The sequence below is a fragment of the Columba livia genome, chromosome 26 (genome assembly GCF_036013475.1).
Source record: "Columba livia isolate bColLiv1 breed racing homer chromosome 26, bColLiv1.pat.W.v2, whole genome shotgun sequence".
Taxonomy (NCBI): Eukaryota; Metazoa; Chordata; class Aves; order Columbiformes; family Columbidae; genus Columba; species Columba livia.
This window is the reverse complement of record NC_088627.1, coordinates 4,894,448-4,908,509: the sequence shown is the minus strand read 5'-3', so window position 1 is coordinate 4,908,509 and position 14,062 is coordinate 4,894,448. Positions and strand designations below refer to the sequence as shown.

Genomic DNA, 14,062 nt, shown 5'->3' with positions numbered 1-14,062 from the left:
GCACCCCCGACCCGGGACCCCCAGCGCACCGGGGAGCTGCGGACGGTGGAGCAGAGCGGCTTTATTTCATACTCAAAACAGTCGGTACAAACAATGGGGGAGACAAAGGCTGGTAGGAACACACGGCGCCCAATAGCCCGGGGGACGCGCAGCACCGGAGGGAACGGGGAACCGCCCTGCACGGGGGGATCGTGGTCCTGCTGCCCCTGCCCGCGGTGCTCTGTAAATTGAGTCCCAAGACTTGCCCTGCCTGGCGACCAGCAGCCATGTACAGCAGATGGGATCACCACCTCAGCCAGTTTGGCAGGAGGAAGATGACAAGGTGACATTTCTGGGACACGGTCGGAGGGTAAATGTGTCCCCAGCACATTACCGGGGAGCCAGATCCTGCATCCCAGGAGAAGGCAGGGAAAGGGGATGGTGCAAACCAGCACCCATGGGAGAAAGCAGCTGGCACAGCTGGCGCTGCGCTGCACCCCAATGCCCAAAGCTCCCGGCAGCCAGGACAAAGGAATTCAAGAAATAGTCCTGGCCCACTCCCTCCCCATGCTGTGCAGGGGTAGTTCGGGACAGCAAACAAACCAGTTTGTTGCCACCGTCACCCATGGTGGCCAAACGCTAAGAACAGAACAGATTTGGTCTTAAAATTTAACACAAAGGAATAACAAAAGCATTTCTCTCAAACCCAGGGCTCGTGGCCCCAACGTGAACCAAGAACAACCAAACAGCAGAAGTTTCAGCAGTGTTTTCCCCCGTTATAACTGATTTAACATCTTGCTCTTAAGCTGAAAACCTCAGCACCACGGTATTGTCACAAGCCAGTACTGTAAAGTTGCCACTAAGGTTAAGGAGGGTTGTAATCAAGTGAACTGCATTTCCATGCTGATTTATTTAGAAATCCCATTAATTTTGCAGAGGAGCAAAGAGCTCCTAGAGAACAAAGTGCTGGGATAAAACAAAGCCCAGTGTCAGGAGGAGCTCCTCGATCCAGCTGTGCCATGTCATGACCAGAATGGCTTTTTCCCTGTCACGCAGCAAGCAGAGTGCTGTTCAGGGGTGTCCCCCGGGGGGCAGGGGCTCCAGACATCCCCAGCTCCCCAGGACTGTCTGTGATGGCGCTACAGGCTGCTGCAGGGAAGAGCAGCCGGCAGACGCATTAGGCACAGAGCAGTGTGGGGACAGGAGGTTTGTCTAGCACATTAAGGCACTTCAGCATCAATCCACTTCCTCTGCAGTTCAAATCTTAAGCTCAGAGTGCTGTTTTAGGGGGATAGAAAGCTTAAGGCTTCTGGGGCTAACAGTGCCCAGGGGGAGCGTTTTCAGGGTCTATTTTAGTGATGCTTTATTGCCCAGCTCCTGCTGGCTACCGAAAGACTCAGATTGCATTTACCTGAGCAAAGCAGGTGCTGCTCCGCAAATGGCTACATGAGAATCCAAGCCAGAGCTGTGCAGACAGCAACTGAGGAGCCTGTAGCACCTTGATGTAAGTAGCAGCTGTATAAAACCGGCACATCTGCCTGCAAAGGCCACAAATGTCCCCTAACACTCTGATAATCCTCTGGTCTTACTAGTCACACAGGATCTGCACAGAGAGTTTATCAGAGAGGCTAGGGCATACATTTCCTTTTAGTGATGGTTTTAACTGTCACATTTGCATGTTCAGCATTTGACATGCCTAGAAGGCAATTCAGAATTCATCTCCCAGTGTCAGAGACCACACCAGCTCCCAGCAAACACAGCATAAACACATTCCACAAGATCAAAGCTACTGCAAAGCCCGACACCGAAGCCCAGAATGATTCCAGTCAGCAGCTAAACACTTCTGGCAACACCCCCCCCAGTTTCTCAGAATGGCTAAGTCACACATCTTGTACCCGAGCAAAGGGATGGTAAAGTGCTGAATAGGTTTTGGGTTGTAGGAGCTCAAGACTCCTGGGGATTTCAAGTCTTCGTTTCCCATCTTACTTTGGGGAGTGTTCTTTACTGGGTAATGCAGTTGTCTCCCATGTCCTGAGCGTATCTGTCAGATATTGCCGTCCTTAAGTCCTCCACCTCTTTATGAAGCTGTTTTACCTCCATCAGTTTCTTTCCAAGTCCATCAGGGCTCAGCAAATCATCCTCCTCCTTGGCAGAGTACTGCACAGCTGTGGAGTCAGAGAGAGGAGTTACCTCACATGCAACTCCGACCAAGGAGCACACACACATTTGCAACTGAGCCAGAAAAAACAATGCACATTTGCAATAGAGGTACTACTTAATGTTTAGTGATGACAGCACGCACCTTTAGAGCTAGCAAACCACAGAAAGAAGGTTCACGATCCCAGAAAGATGAGAGCCTTCAATACAGGGTGAGCTATTCAGTTCCTGTGCTGTGGCAGGATGAAAGGGTTTGCTCTGCCATCACTCTGTGTACTTACAGCGAATGCCCAGGAGCAGGGAGATGTTGGGATCTTTGCCCTGAGCCCTCTGAGTGACGATGCTGTAGACAGACTGCAAATCCTGCAGACAACTGGCCAGCTCGCTGTGCAGCTCCTGGGCCAGGCGGGCTGTCTCGACAGGCAGCGGCTGGGTCGTGAGCTCTGCCTGCCGGAGCCGTTCCTGAAGGGTCAGGTTCTTCTCAATGAGGTCCTGGTTCTGCAGGGAAAGCTGAGCAAATGGACACAGCAGGTTAGCGGGCACTCGGGACAGAATTAGTACACTTAAAGCAACATAACACAACTGCTCTGTGATGACGGGAAGCACCGAGGGCAGAAGCAGGCTTACATCAAGCCCTCCAGACTCTTAGCAGATAAGCGAGTGTCAGGCCTACACGGTGTGAGCATTCAGCTTTCCTGGCTCAGACACAACAGGAATTAAAAAAGCTTCCAGGAGGCTGTGCACCAGCTGCTCACCCCATCGCTGGCCATCCCCTCCCTCGAGGGCTGCCATTGTGCTTGGCCTCCTTTAGGCTTGAGAGTGGGGCTCAGCCCTGCCCTTCAGCCAGGGCTGGAGCGGAGTTTGGACTCCTGCTCACCACCTTGCTGCCCTCAGCCGGCAAGCTCAGCATCCTCCACCACAACCCGCAGCCCCTGCTGAAGTTCCCAGGGCAGAAACTGCCTTTTTCCTCCTGCTTTCGAACAGAGAAGAACTCCTTTCAGAGCACGGAAGGCCAACTGACTCTAGCAGGAAGCAGGAGAGGTTGTGCTGTTGACAGCAAATTAAGGGTCTTGTTTAAAGACAATCCATTACTCATGCAGCCACTACACTTGGGCACTCTAAACGCCCCCGCTCTGACCTCTTTCACAGCAGTCCGGAGTTGCTGAAGTGCATTTTCTCTTCTCATGGCTTCCTCCTTCAGAGCTTGGCTTGTCCCCTCTTCCTGGGCCACCTGTTCTTCCAGGTTCTGGAACAGATCATAGGAAAAGAGTAAGCCTAACTCATTTCACAGCAGATTCTCAATTCTAGGTCCCTCCGCAGTCACCTCTCACCTTTACTTGCAAGGACAACTGCTCCATCTTCTTCTGCTGTTTGTCCGCAATCTGGAATCGAAAGCAGAGACATCAGAACTGGTCACACAGACTCAGTAATACCAGCAGGATTTCTCCTTCAGTAGCACAGCATCCCCTCTCCTTCCTGCCCGCTTATTGCTTTAATCACTGCCTCTGTTCATAATGGACATAGATTCCCTGATGAAAGGCACCTGATAAAAGGCACCATTAGAAGTATCAGCTAAAAACAAACTGGAGAAGTTGCATTCTTGTGGTTTTCCTCTCCCCTCTTCTGCATTCTGCAGCTTCTCTCCAGTGTTACTGTGGAACTGCAGGGTTATCACAGCAAGAGCAGCTTTTAAAACCCTCAGTCTGGAATTCCCAGAACTGCTGCTTCAGTGCAATTGTGACTGCCTATGACAACAAAAGCACCCGATCTCATTTTAGTGCCTGGTGTGACTCAGTGGAAAGAAAAATGTGTGATTCCCAGCTGGGACAGCCTGTTACCTTCCTGAGGCAGTCACATTCTTTCTTCAGAGAGTCATTTTCTATTTTCTGTCTCTCCCCATCCTGCGCAGGGGTTCCTCTCTCTGCATTCTTTACACACTGCTGCACCTTGTCCTGCAAGCTGAAATCAGCACAACACTGTGGGAAAATGAGCTTTACATGGGGTGTTTCCCCTCACTAAATGATATGAGGAGGCAAAATGATTTTCATATTTCATATGAGGTGTCAGTCTTGCCCTGTTTGCAGCTTGCAAACCGCCAGGGCTGTGGAGGAGCGAGTTGCTCGCCCTGCACACTGCCCTACCCACAACATCGGCACATTTGCAGAGACGCAATAATGACAGATTACATAGGTCCATTTTGCAAGGAGTTACGGTTGAGAGCAATAACCCGAGGACACAGACAAACCAGGTGACAAAACAGGGGTCCTCTTGCAGCCATCTGGTTCTACTCTTGTCACACAGAAGCTGAACATGGTGTTTTGGTGAGTGCTCACATGATCACCACAAACCCACGGTAACCTGGTTCTGACAGGTGGGACAATGGCTGTGCTGAATCGTCACCCTTCTTGTGCAGTGATTACTTCAGTGCTAAGAGGAAGTTTCTTCTGATTTTTACCTGCGCACAGTGGAAAGAAGCTCCAGCTCCTTGTGTTTTTGGGTTTCTAGCTGCATCTCTTGCTCCCTGAAAGCAGCCCGGACATCTCCAAGCTCTGTTTCCAGCGCCAGCACTGTTTCCTGCATAGCAGCACTCTTCAGTTCAGATTCCTTCAGCTGCAACAAAGACCATCACAAGACTCTAGAGACCCCCCCAGGGCTTTCACCATACACGTTTCAACTACATTCACAATTCCAATTTGTACAACCTATGTGGCAATTCTCAGCTACAGCTCAGAACATTCCTCCTCCAAAAAGGCCAGACCACAACTTTACTCAAGCAGCTGCATAGGGGATTATCTGCAGCTGTAGAAAAGCCACCTGAGCAAGTCTCTGAAGGGTTATCATCAACAACTCTGAGAAAGTTTTACCTTCTGACTCTGTTTCTGATGGTCCTCGAGGGTTGGTAAGTCAGCCAGGTATCGTTCCAGGGTCTCAATTCTCTGTTGTCTCTCCCTGTTTTGTTCAGATTCCTTCTGGCATTTCTTTTTAAGATTATTAATGTGTTTGTCTCTTCCCTTTACCTGCAGGGACAGTTATACACAAGTTTAGTTTATATAATTTCTTGTCCATTCTTCAGTCCTCTGTATGCTGTCTCATTTACCTTTTTGTACAGCACTCAACACCAAAATACAACATCACCTCAACTCTGCAGCACTTCTGCTCATTTAGCTAAAGAGAGGCTGCTGCTTTGGTTAAAAAAAGAGGTACCGAAATACTTCTAACTGCAGGAAGAAAGGCTTTTGCTTATAAACCAAAGAATTCTCCAAGGAGATGAGAAAATATCAACAATCACACATTGCCACAGAGAACTTACACCTAGGCACTACATTGACTTTTAGCTTCTCAAAGAGAAAACACCTTTCTGTATTTACAGGGATCGTACCCTTTCTTCCTGTTTCTTTAACTCCTCTGCATGTTTCTGCATAGTTTCCTTTAGCGACTCCCGGATCAGCTTTGCATCCACCTCTGCGGCTGCCAGTTTTCTCTCCAGTTCAATCTTCTCCTTACTGAGGGATTCAGTCTTCTCCGTGAACTGCGCTCGAAGAAACGTGTTCTCCCGCTGCAGCTCCTGCACAAACGGACAGCGGTGAATTCTGCCTGTTGGAGCTGATAGGCAGTTACAAACAGGCACGAGGCAGCTGCGCTGTCTCAGAGCTGTGTTCTCAGCCCTAATTCCCAACCATCACTCACCCCATTTGATATAGTGCAGTATCTGAAATAGCGCTTGTCAGTGCTGTCAGGCGTTTGTATTGCTAGCACAGCTCCTAAACAAACTGTATTGATTCAGGGCTTGAAATCTCAAGAGTCACAGAAGATCTTGGAAATGACAGGTAACTGGGACCTCACACAAGGGACAGTTTTACTCTGCGTAGCCCTCCTTCTCTGGAAACACCTCATGAGAAGTGGTAGGTCCATTGGATTCAACACGTATGTCTTACTGACACCCTGTTGTACCTCATTACCTGCATTCTCAACATGTAGACATCTCCGTAGGGTGCTGGACAGCCGAGCATGGCACTGTGAACTTGCAGTTCACTTTCTCGGACCTTCTGCTCCAGCTGGGATATGTGTTGTCTTTGTCTGTAAAAAAACCAAACAACCCCCAAACCCAACACATAATACACTGTTCTCAAATATACACCCTGTTTTCAATGGTAGAAAGAAATAAACAGTGCCACCATGACTCTAATGCTCCATACAGTGAAAAACAGAAGAGAAAGACAACTCTGCAACTCAGAGCTAGCCTGCAGGGAAGCAATCTGAAAGATACCCATTTCAACTTCTTCTAGAATTGGTATTAACTCTTCTCCCTTCAAAGCCTCCCCCTCAGCAATGATTATACATAAAACAACAAGCCTTACGTGCTTTGGAGAATCCAGCTTGGCTGTGGAGCTTATGAGTAAAATGAACAGACAGAAAACTCAAGCAAGCAAGCAGAAAAAGTATTTACATCCAAATGCTGAAGGTAGTTTTCATTAGGAGCTTTTCTGAAAAGCTTATGGATAGCTAGCATTAAGTATGAGAAGTCCTTTTGCCAGCCCAAACTCCCAAAGAACACATTTAAAATACAGACCTCAAAAAGCTCCCAGAAAGTCCTCAAGCAAAAAGGCAGTAGTTCTGACATTCCAGATAATTGTGAGGTAAACATAAATCTTTATGCCTTATAGAGCCCAGGAAAACATAACCAAAATTTATTTATTAGAACTCTTCAGTATGACCGTCCTACTTCCAAGAGGAAGGGCAGAACTCATGAAAAGAACAGGCTGTTCTCAAAGTGGTGTTCGTTGCAACAAAAAAAGCTCAATCAGGTAAAAGGGACTCAGATATGAGCTTTCCTCAGCATTTTCAAAACTCTTGCTTTCCAAAAGGAAACATACTGGAGTCCTTAAACCTCATGTTGGTATCAAACTCTCACCTGTCAATGAGAAGCTCTTTCTCCTTGAGCAGGTTTTCGTTGGAGTTCAGGATATTGATCCACTGAGCTGGATCGGGCGTAGGCAGCGAAGGAGAATACATGGGGGGGTGGTGGCAGGCACCTCCATTTTGTAACTGAAATATAAAACAAAACGAGGAGGGAGAGGTTTGTGCTCCACAGAGGTAATTGCAACATTGCTAGAGCTATTTTGCACACTGTGTGCTCATCTGCATGCCAGAGCACAGCTATTTCAGTCTCTGTCCATGTCCAAGAACAAGTAACTTTGCCCAAGCAGAACTGGAGATTAACAAATAATTTTAGATCACTGTGCTAGCTCGCTGGAAATAATTTGTCTCCATACAGCAGGTGGGAGGTGATAAACTCTTTCCATCTAGTAAACTTCAGTAAATTTTAGGCATCTTGTAAAAAAAAAAAAAACAAAAACATATATATCTGTTTCCTAAGTCTAGATACAGAAAACAGATTATTCTAGAAACTGCTCCGAACTTCTTGGCATGCTTTTTTTTCAGTTTGTAGCAGACAGGATATTTCAGCCCTTGATCTGAACCACCGTGCAGTGCAGTAACATAATACAGGGCAGCTCTATGTCAAATGATACCCGTGACACCACACGTTGTAAAAACAGATCATTAACAGACTTTGGGTGCAAGACAGGGAGAAGAATGAGACATTTTCCCTCTGGCTTCAAAAGTCTTGGACAATGATTCATGATTAAAGAGACAGGAAGGGTTTCAAACTCACACACTGCCACAAGCAGCTCCCTACCTGCATTTGCTCTACTTGCAATCGCACTTTCTCCAGCTGTTGTTTCCAAGCGCTGAGCTCACAGACCCTCTCGTGCGGATGTAGCGCGCACGCTTCTGGCATCCATGCTTGAGATGAAGGAGCTACAGGTTTTGAAAAGAAACTGTTGGCCTGGAGTCCCGTTGGCATCAGCCTGCTCCCACTCGGCCACGTCCCGTCCCGGGGCTCGCAGGCTCCGTTCGCCCCAGCTGTTTGCCGGCTCTCTGGTAGCACCTTATAATGGTCCTTTCCTGTATCAGCTGCCCCAGAGCTTGGATTGAACTTCTGGAACCTGTGGAGAGGGTCAGTGCATGAACTATCCAGAAAGAGCGACTGGTTCAGGGTACGCTCGATGGCAGGGGTGTCAAACTTCCAAGTGTCTTCAGCTCTCATGTGATCCGAAACAGGATGCCAGGATGGCTCAAAACCGTTTCCCCCCGAAGTCCCGTATGGATGCAAGAGATCCCTGGGTGGCACCTGAGACGACTTCCCGGTGCTAAAGTCTCCGTTTCTCATGAGCCCTGGCTGTTCAGCAGCAGATCCTGGCAACGCAGTGTTTGAAGTACCCTGCAAACAGCTCTGGTCTCCCGCAGAGCACGGCTTGGAGGGTGAAGCACCCAACGTAGAAGGCATAACATGGGCTGTTGGGATGGTCACTTGGGTTTTGATGGGATGGAATGAGGAACTGTCACTGGAATTGCAAAAGTCTAGGGAAAAAAAACAAGAAGAGTGATGCTCTAATTATAATCCTGAAAATATTCTGACATGAACAGCCACTCCTTTGGTGAACTTTCCAAAAGAATTTTAAAAACCAATTCTTTTCCCCCTGAACATGTCCTCCTAAGCAGGAGCAAGACTAAGGCACACCTGTGTTCTCCCTCACTACAAGTTGCAGGAACCTGCTGATATTTTCTTACCACCACAAACCACAGGAAGAATCCAAGTTTAGTTCGGTACACATTTTTAATCCCTTGCTTTTAAGCTACTCTAGTATAACCTTAAATCAATAAGGTTATCTTTCTATAGGTTTAGAAATCAAGTTATTTAAATTGAATTAAAAGGCTGAAACTTACTCAGCTGAACACTGAGACCTTGATTCTGTTCTGCCCGTCCCACAGCTCAGCGACCCGGACCCGTAACCAAAGCTAACGGGAGCCTTCGCTGAGCCCATGATGAGCTTCAGACACAGCTGAGCACCAGATCACCGAGCAGTTGACCTTCCAACTCCTCCAGAACATTGCAGCAAAAGAGCTTTTTCCAGAGGCTCGAGTAATGGCTCTCGCCTTATTGCCACAGGAAATGAATTCAGCGCACGCAGCCCAACGTGAGCCCGTCCTGTCAGATGGGCACCAAACCTGGCTACGTGGACATACGGGGTTATTCTTAGCAACTCTCAAATTTCAATACAGCAACAGCAAGAGCTGAGAAAGGCAAACAGAGAAGTGCTTGTTCCCACTCCTTGTCCTGATACATTGTGTATCGCAGTGATTCCAGGTTTTTCCCAGATACACAAACTTGTTTTCCTCATGGGTTTGGCTAAAGGCCCAACCCCACATGATGCGTCTTTAAAGCAACATCAGGATTGCAAGGTCACCCACCTGTTTGTAACCTCCAAGCATTGCTACAAGAAGGAGGAAAAGGTTACAATTTGTATATGATCTAAAACAGATCCTGGAAAAGCCATCAAACTGCAGGAAAACTATCACAACAAAGGCACAAGACCCTCTCCTCAAAAATGAGCAGGAGGGCGAGAAAAATCTCATGACGTGACTTGGCTGTGCCTCAGAACTGCAGAGAACACCACGCTACCCAGCCGCTGCAAGTACATTCACCTTGGCAAAGGGAGAAGGGACAGTATGATTTCCTTTCACAGCCCCTAAATTTATTTATACCCCAGTATCACTCTCAGGAACTCGATTTCTCTGACCAGCACGCCACGTGCCGATGCTGCAATCGGTTCCTTGGGTGCGCGAAGGGTTGTCACAACAACATTTCTGAGTAACGTACTGTCCTGAACATCGGCTCATTCTCAGCTCTTGCAACCAAGGCTACAACATGACAAATGCTCAGAATGGCAATTTCCAAAGAGCCATCGTTTTCTTCCCACACTCAGCATGCAACTGGATGATTTATCATCCTGAGAGAGGCTAAATGGGACACTTAAACATGCTCTAGTAATATTTCTAGCAGTGTTTCCACAAGCCAGACTTTCTCCAAAGCCTTCACTTCAACTCGCGCATTATTAAGATCTATAGCTCATTCAAAAGGCTCATGGCAGTGTGTGAAACACATAAATGTGTCAAGTGCATTGTTTTAAAGAACAACAAACTTCCTTGCTGCTGAAGGAAGAATTGGTGAATCGACAGTGGTTTATGCCACTTTCCCAGGCGAAGATGAAAATACAGGTGGAAAGGATTGCTGGGCCAAGTAATTTCACCCTTGCCTCAGCTGAGGGCAAGGCTGCCGCCTTCTCCAGTGGGAAACGCACAGCTCTACAACTGCGGAGGCTTACGCACAAAGGCGCACTGATCTGAAGTCTCTAGAGGCATCTAGAAATTATTTCTTAAAAGTCACACAAAAGACTTGCTAATTAATCACTTGTTGGTCGATGTGAACCAGCAAATCACCAAGGTGGCTCTTTTAGTCAGTTAAAAATGCTGACTACAGTTAGAAGACAACCAAACCAGCTTAGAGAGACAGCAAGTCCCTTAATCGGGTGTTTATATTTCAGGGAGCATATCTGTGCACTGAGGCACTGAGTTTGAAATCATCTCCAAACATCACTACACATCCTGCTCTCCCCAAGTTTTACATTCTAGGGTTCAGTGATATTGGGCTATTTAATGCTTGTCGGTGTTCTAAGAAAACTTCAAATCTTTGGCTGTGCCCGGGGGGTCCCATTCTGCCCATCACCTTCCGTGCTGTCTGAGCAGGAGGTCCCAATGCCCCCGTCCCTGCTGTCGGCCACACTTGGGCAGCGGCTGACCCGGCTCTGGAACTTCACAGACAACATCGGTGTTTTCCAATCAGTCTCCGAGAAATTACTCTTCTGACTGGTGCTGGGATCTGGAGAGAAAAAAACAGGGATATTTATGCTTTAGCCAACAGACTGAAAAGCCTTTTAACATACTTAACTAAGCTATACCTGATCATCCTTGCCATACCTAATTCCACGTGCCACCAAAACGCAGACTGACCCGTGCTTGACTCCCCGTGTTGTTGCTAAAGAAATCTCTTTTGCAAAAGAAAATGGCAGCAAGTACAGGGAAGCCAAATAATATCAACAAGAGACTGAAAATCTATCTTGTCATGGAAGTCAGAAGGCAAAAGCAGTAAATTATACTCCCATTGATACGCTTGGTGATATTACACCCAGCGGATGCTCTGGTACTCAGACTAAAACGAGCAGCAGCACTGGCAAACAGCAAAACTGGTTAAATTAAAGATACATTTTTCATTAACTCTTAAGAACCCTTCCAGGTTTATCAGTTATCACTCGTGAGAGGTTCATTATCTAATTATTCTCTACCTTTGCATACCCATGCAATTATTTTATGTTGCAGGAATAAGACATTGTGGGGGGTTTGTTTAATAAAAAGCTTTTGGTAAAGAACTCTTCTGAGGGCCACATGTCTCCTCAGAGAAACTGAAACAGGATCCGCCAGCAGCGTGGCTGTAAAGAGGACTGTCCTTACCCGACGGAGAGTTCTGCTGGAGCCTCAGGTCCAGATGCTTCTCAAGAGCAGCCATCATATCCATCCAGCGAACTACAGGGCAATAAATAAACAAAATTCCTATTTTAAATCAGCATAAACCAAACTGTGTTCCCACTAACCAAGCGAAGGGTACACACGTCAGCTACTCTTCATTCAGAGTAACACAGTATTTCATATTTAATTAGCACCTCCTCCCAAGAGTGTGTCTGTTTCAGCCTCACAGCAGCAATACTTAAAACCCCCTTGCAGTTAGTGTAGGTTTTCTTCATGCCTGAGAAATGAGAAGAGTTTCTGCTTGCAGCATTCTCCAGGTATGCAGCAGTTCAGCAGCGCCTTTCAACTGGGGCATGTGTTATCCCCATCGTAGTTATTTATAGAGCAGCCATCACCAGGCACCTACACACTGGCTTTATGTCTGTAGAGACTACAAATTTCCCTTTAAAAGTCTTAACTCTAAACCAGTTTGTTTCTGCCATCTGTAGAGGTCACTGAGCAACTACATGCGGAAAGGCAGGCACACAAAACTTAGCCTTGCTGTTCCATAAATGGCAATCATTATCTATCCAGAGCCTTGGTGTAATTTATCTGCTTATTCTACTACTTCAGACAGTGAATTTCCTGCTTCAGATGATGTGAGTATAACTTACAGCTCTCAGGCTTCCCTGTGGAAATCTGAGGCCTCTCTCCACTCCACCAGTCAAATATTAAATCTTAAATTGCCAGTGCTTACAAATTTTTGCTTACTGATTCAAAGAGCTTGCAGAAACCATTAACTCTTAAAAACATAGGATAAACATTTGGAATACAACAGAATAATGAACCAGATGCAGCGTTTCACTTAGTGAAGAAACAAAACTCTTACAGCTAAGCAAAGTGCTCATTAGGTTTGATTCAGGGATGCTTCAGAAATTCCCGAATTTAAATCTCAGTCTCCAGCACCACAGCCAGGCCATTATAACACAGAAAATCAAATGCAGCCTCTCGAAATAAAGCAACCAAGCATCCCCACCTCAGTCAGCACCACCGTCCCACAAACACCCCCCTCCCCTCCCGGGGGCACCCACACCACCCCCAAACCACCCCCTCCGGGCACAGGGGTGGGAAAGGGGAGCCGGGTCATGGCGAAAGAGGGAGAGCAGCGTTTTACCCGAGGGACGGGGGAGCTTGGCCGGTGCACGGAGTGACGCGAAGCCAGGGGGTGGGGGGCGGCCCTTCGCCCCTACAAGGGGATGGAGAGTGATTTGGGTGGAGGGAGGAGAGAGGGGAAGAATTGACCCCAGAGGAGAGGGTCCAACCGCCTGCAGGGCACAGCCTGACCCCGAGGGGCCGGTCCCTGAGAGAACAGGGGGAGCCGGATCCTGAGGGGAAGAGGCCCGTTCCTGAGAGGAAAAGTGGGGAGCCGGTCCCTGAAGGGAAGCGGGGGCCGGTGAGCAGCCCGCGCCGCAGAAGGACGGATGGCTCCACCGCGGGGGGAGCACAGGCAGCGGTGCTGGTGCTGCCCGAGGCCCCGGCGGCGGGAGCGACTCCCGGGCGGGACTGACCCCTCACCTGGCTGCTCCGCCGCCCGCGCTACCCCGCGCACCGCGACCGTTACAGCCGCGGAGCGGGCGTGGCAGAGGAAACCAGCCCCTGCCCCGCAGCCATTCAAGCGCGCCGGTCACGCCCCTTCCCTTCTCTCATTGGCTCGCCCGAACGCTGATCCCCGCCCCGTAGCTTCGCAGAGGGAGCGACGGCTTTTGGCGGAGGAAAACTGTCCGCGGCCGCCACCCGTAGGGCGGGGCTTGAAGGAGCGGCACCGGCCGTTTGCCTGCGCATGCGCAGTGTCGATGGCGGCGGGGCGCGGCTGTGGTTTGTCATGAAATCGGAGAATCCCAGAATGTCAGGGGTTGAAGGGCCCTGGAAAGCTCATGCAGTGCAATCCCCCCATGGAGCAGGAACACCCAGATGAGGTTACACAGGAAGGTGTCCAGGCGGGTTGGAATGTCTGCACAGAAGGAGACTCCACAACCTCCCTGGGCAGCCTGGGCCAGGCTCTGCCACCCTCACCCCAAACAAGTTTCTTCTCTTGTTTAAGTGGAACCTCCTGTGTTCCAGTTTGCACCCATTGCCCCTTGTCCTGTCACTGGTTGTCACCAGAAGAGCCTGGCTCCATCCTCCTGACACTCCCCCTTTCCATATTGATCCCCAGGAATGAGTCCCCCCTCAGTCTCCTCTTGTCCAGCTCCAGAGCCCCAGCTCCCTCAGCCTTTCCTCACACGGGAGATGCTCCACTCCCTTCAGCATCTTTATTGTCCATGGCGGTGGGTCCTGACCTGTCCTCCCTTCCTCCGTCCTCCCCTCCCCTGCCCGCTGCCTGGTCAGGCCCAGGTGGACTCAGCCTCCCTGTTGCCCCCATGTTCTCTCCCAGGCTCCGCCATACCCTCAAGGACCCCAACCAAGCCCCCCGGCTGAGGGGCCAGCCCGGGCAGCCCCCCCAGCTCAGCTCCCTCACCCC

The 14,062-nt window shown here is 49.0% G+C and overlaps 1 protein-coding gene across 4 annotated transcripts; it reads right to left on the bottom strand.

Moving 5' to 3' along the window:
* Positions 1-41: 41 nt before the first annotated feature.
* CEP85 (centrosomal protein 85) lies at positions 42-13,218 on the bottom strand. Of its 4 annotated transcripts, none has more exons than XM_065041820.1 (14): positions 13,117-13,218; positions 11,548-11,619; positions 10,766-10,918; positions 7,835-8,559; positions 7,049-7,182; positions 6,096-6,213; positions 5,516-5,701; positions 5,001-5,153; positions 4,592-4,746; positions 3,975-4,095; positions 3,468-3,518; positions 3,275-3,382; positions 2,418-2,646; positions 42-2,144 (listed from the first exon to the last, which is right to left on the bottom strand). In XM_065041820.1, the coding sequence occupies exons 2-14, from the start codon at positions 11,609-11,611 to the stop codon at positions 1,981-1,983; spliced, it is 2,361 nt and encodes a 786-aa protein (XP_064897892.1). In that variant the 5' UTR covers positions 11,612-11,619; positions 13,117-13,218; the 3' UTR covers positions 42-1,980. The 4 variants fall into 4 exon arrangements, with proteins under 4 accessions (XP_064897892.1, XP_005500726.2, XP_005500727.2 ...); XM_005500669.4 differs by having other exon boundaries at positions 12,716-13,153; XM_005500670.4 differs by lacking the exons at positions 10,766-10,918; positions 11,548-11,619; positions 13,117-13,218 and adding an exon at positions 8,926-10,716.
* Between the last annotated feature and the right edge of the window lie 844 nt (positions 13,219-14,062).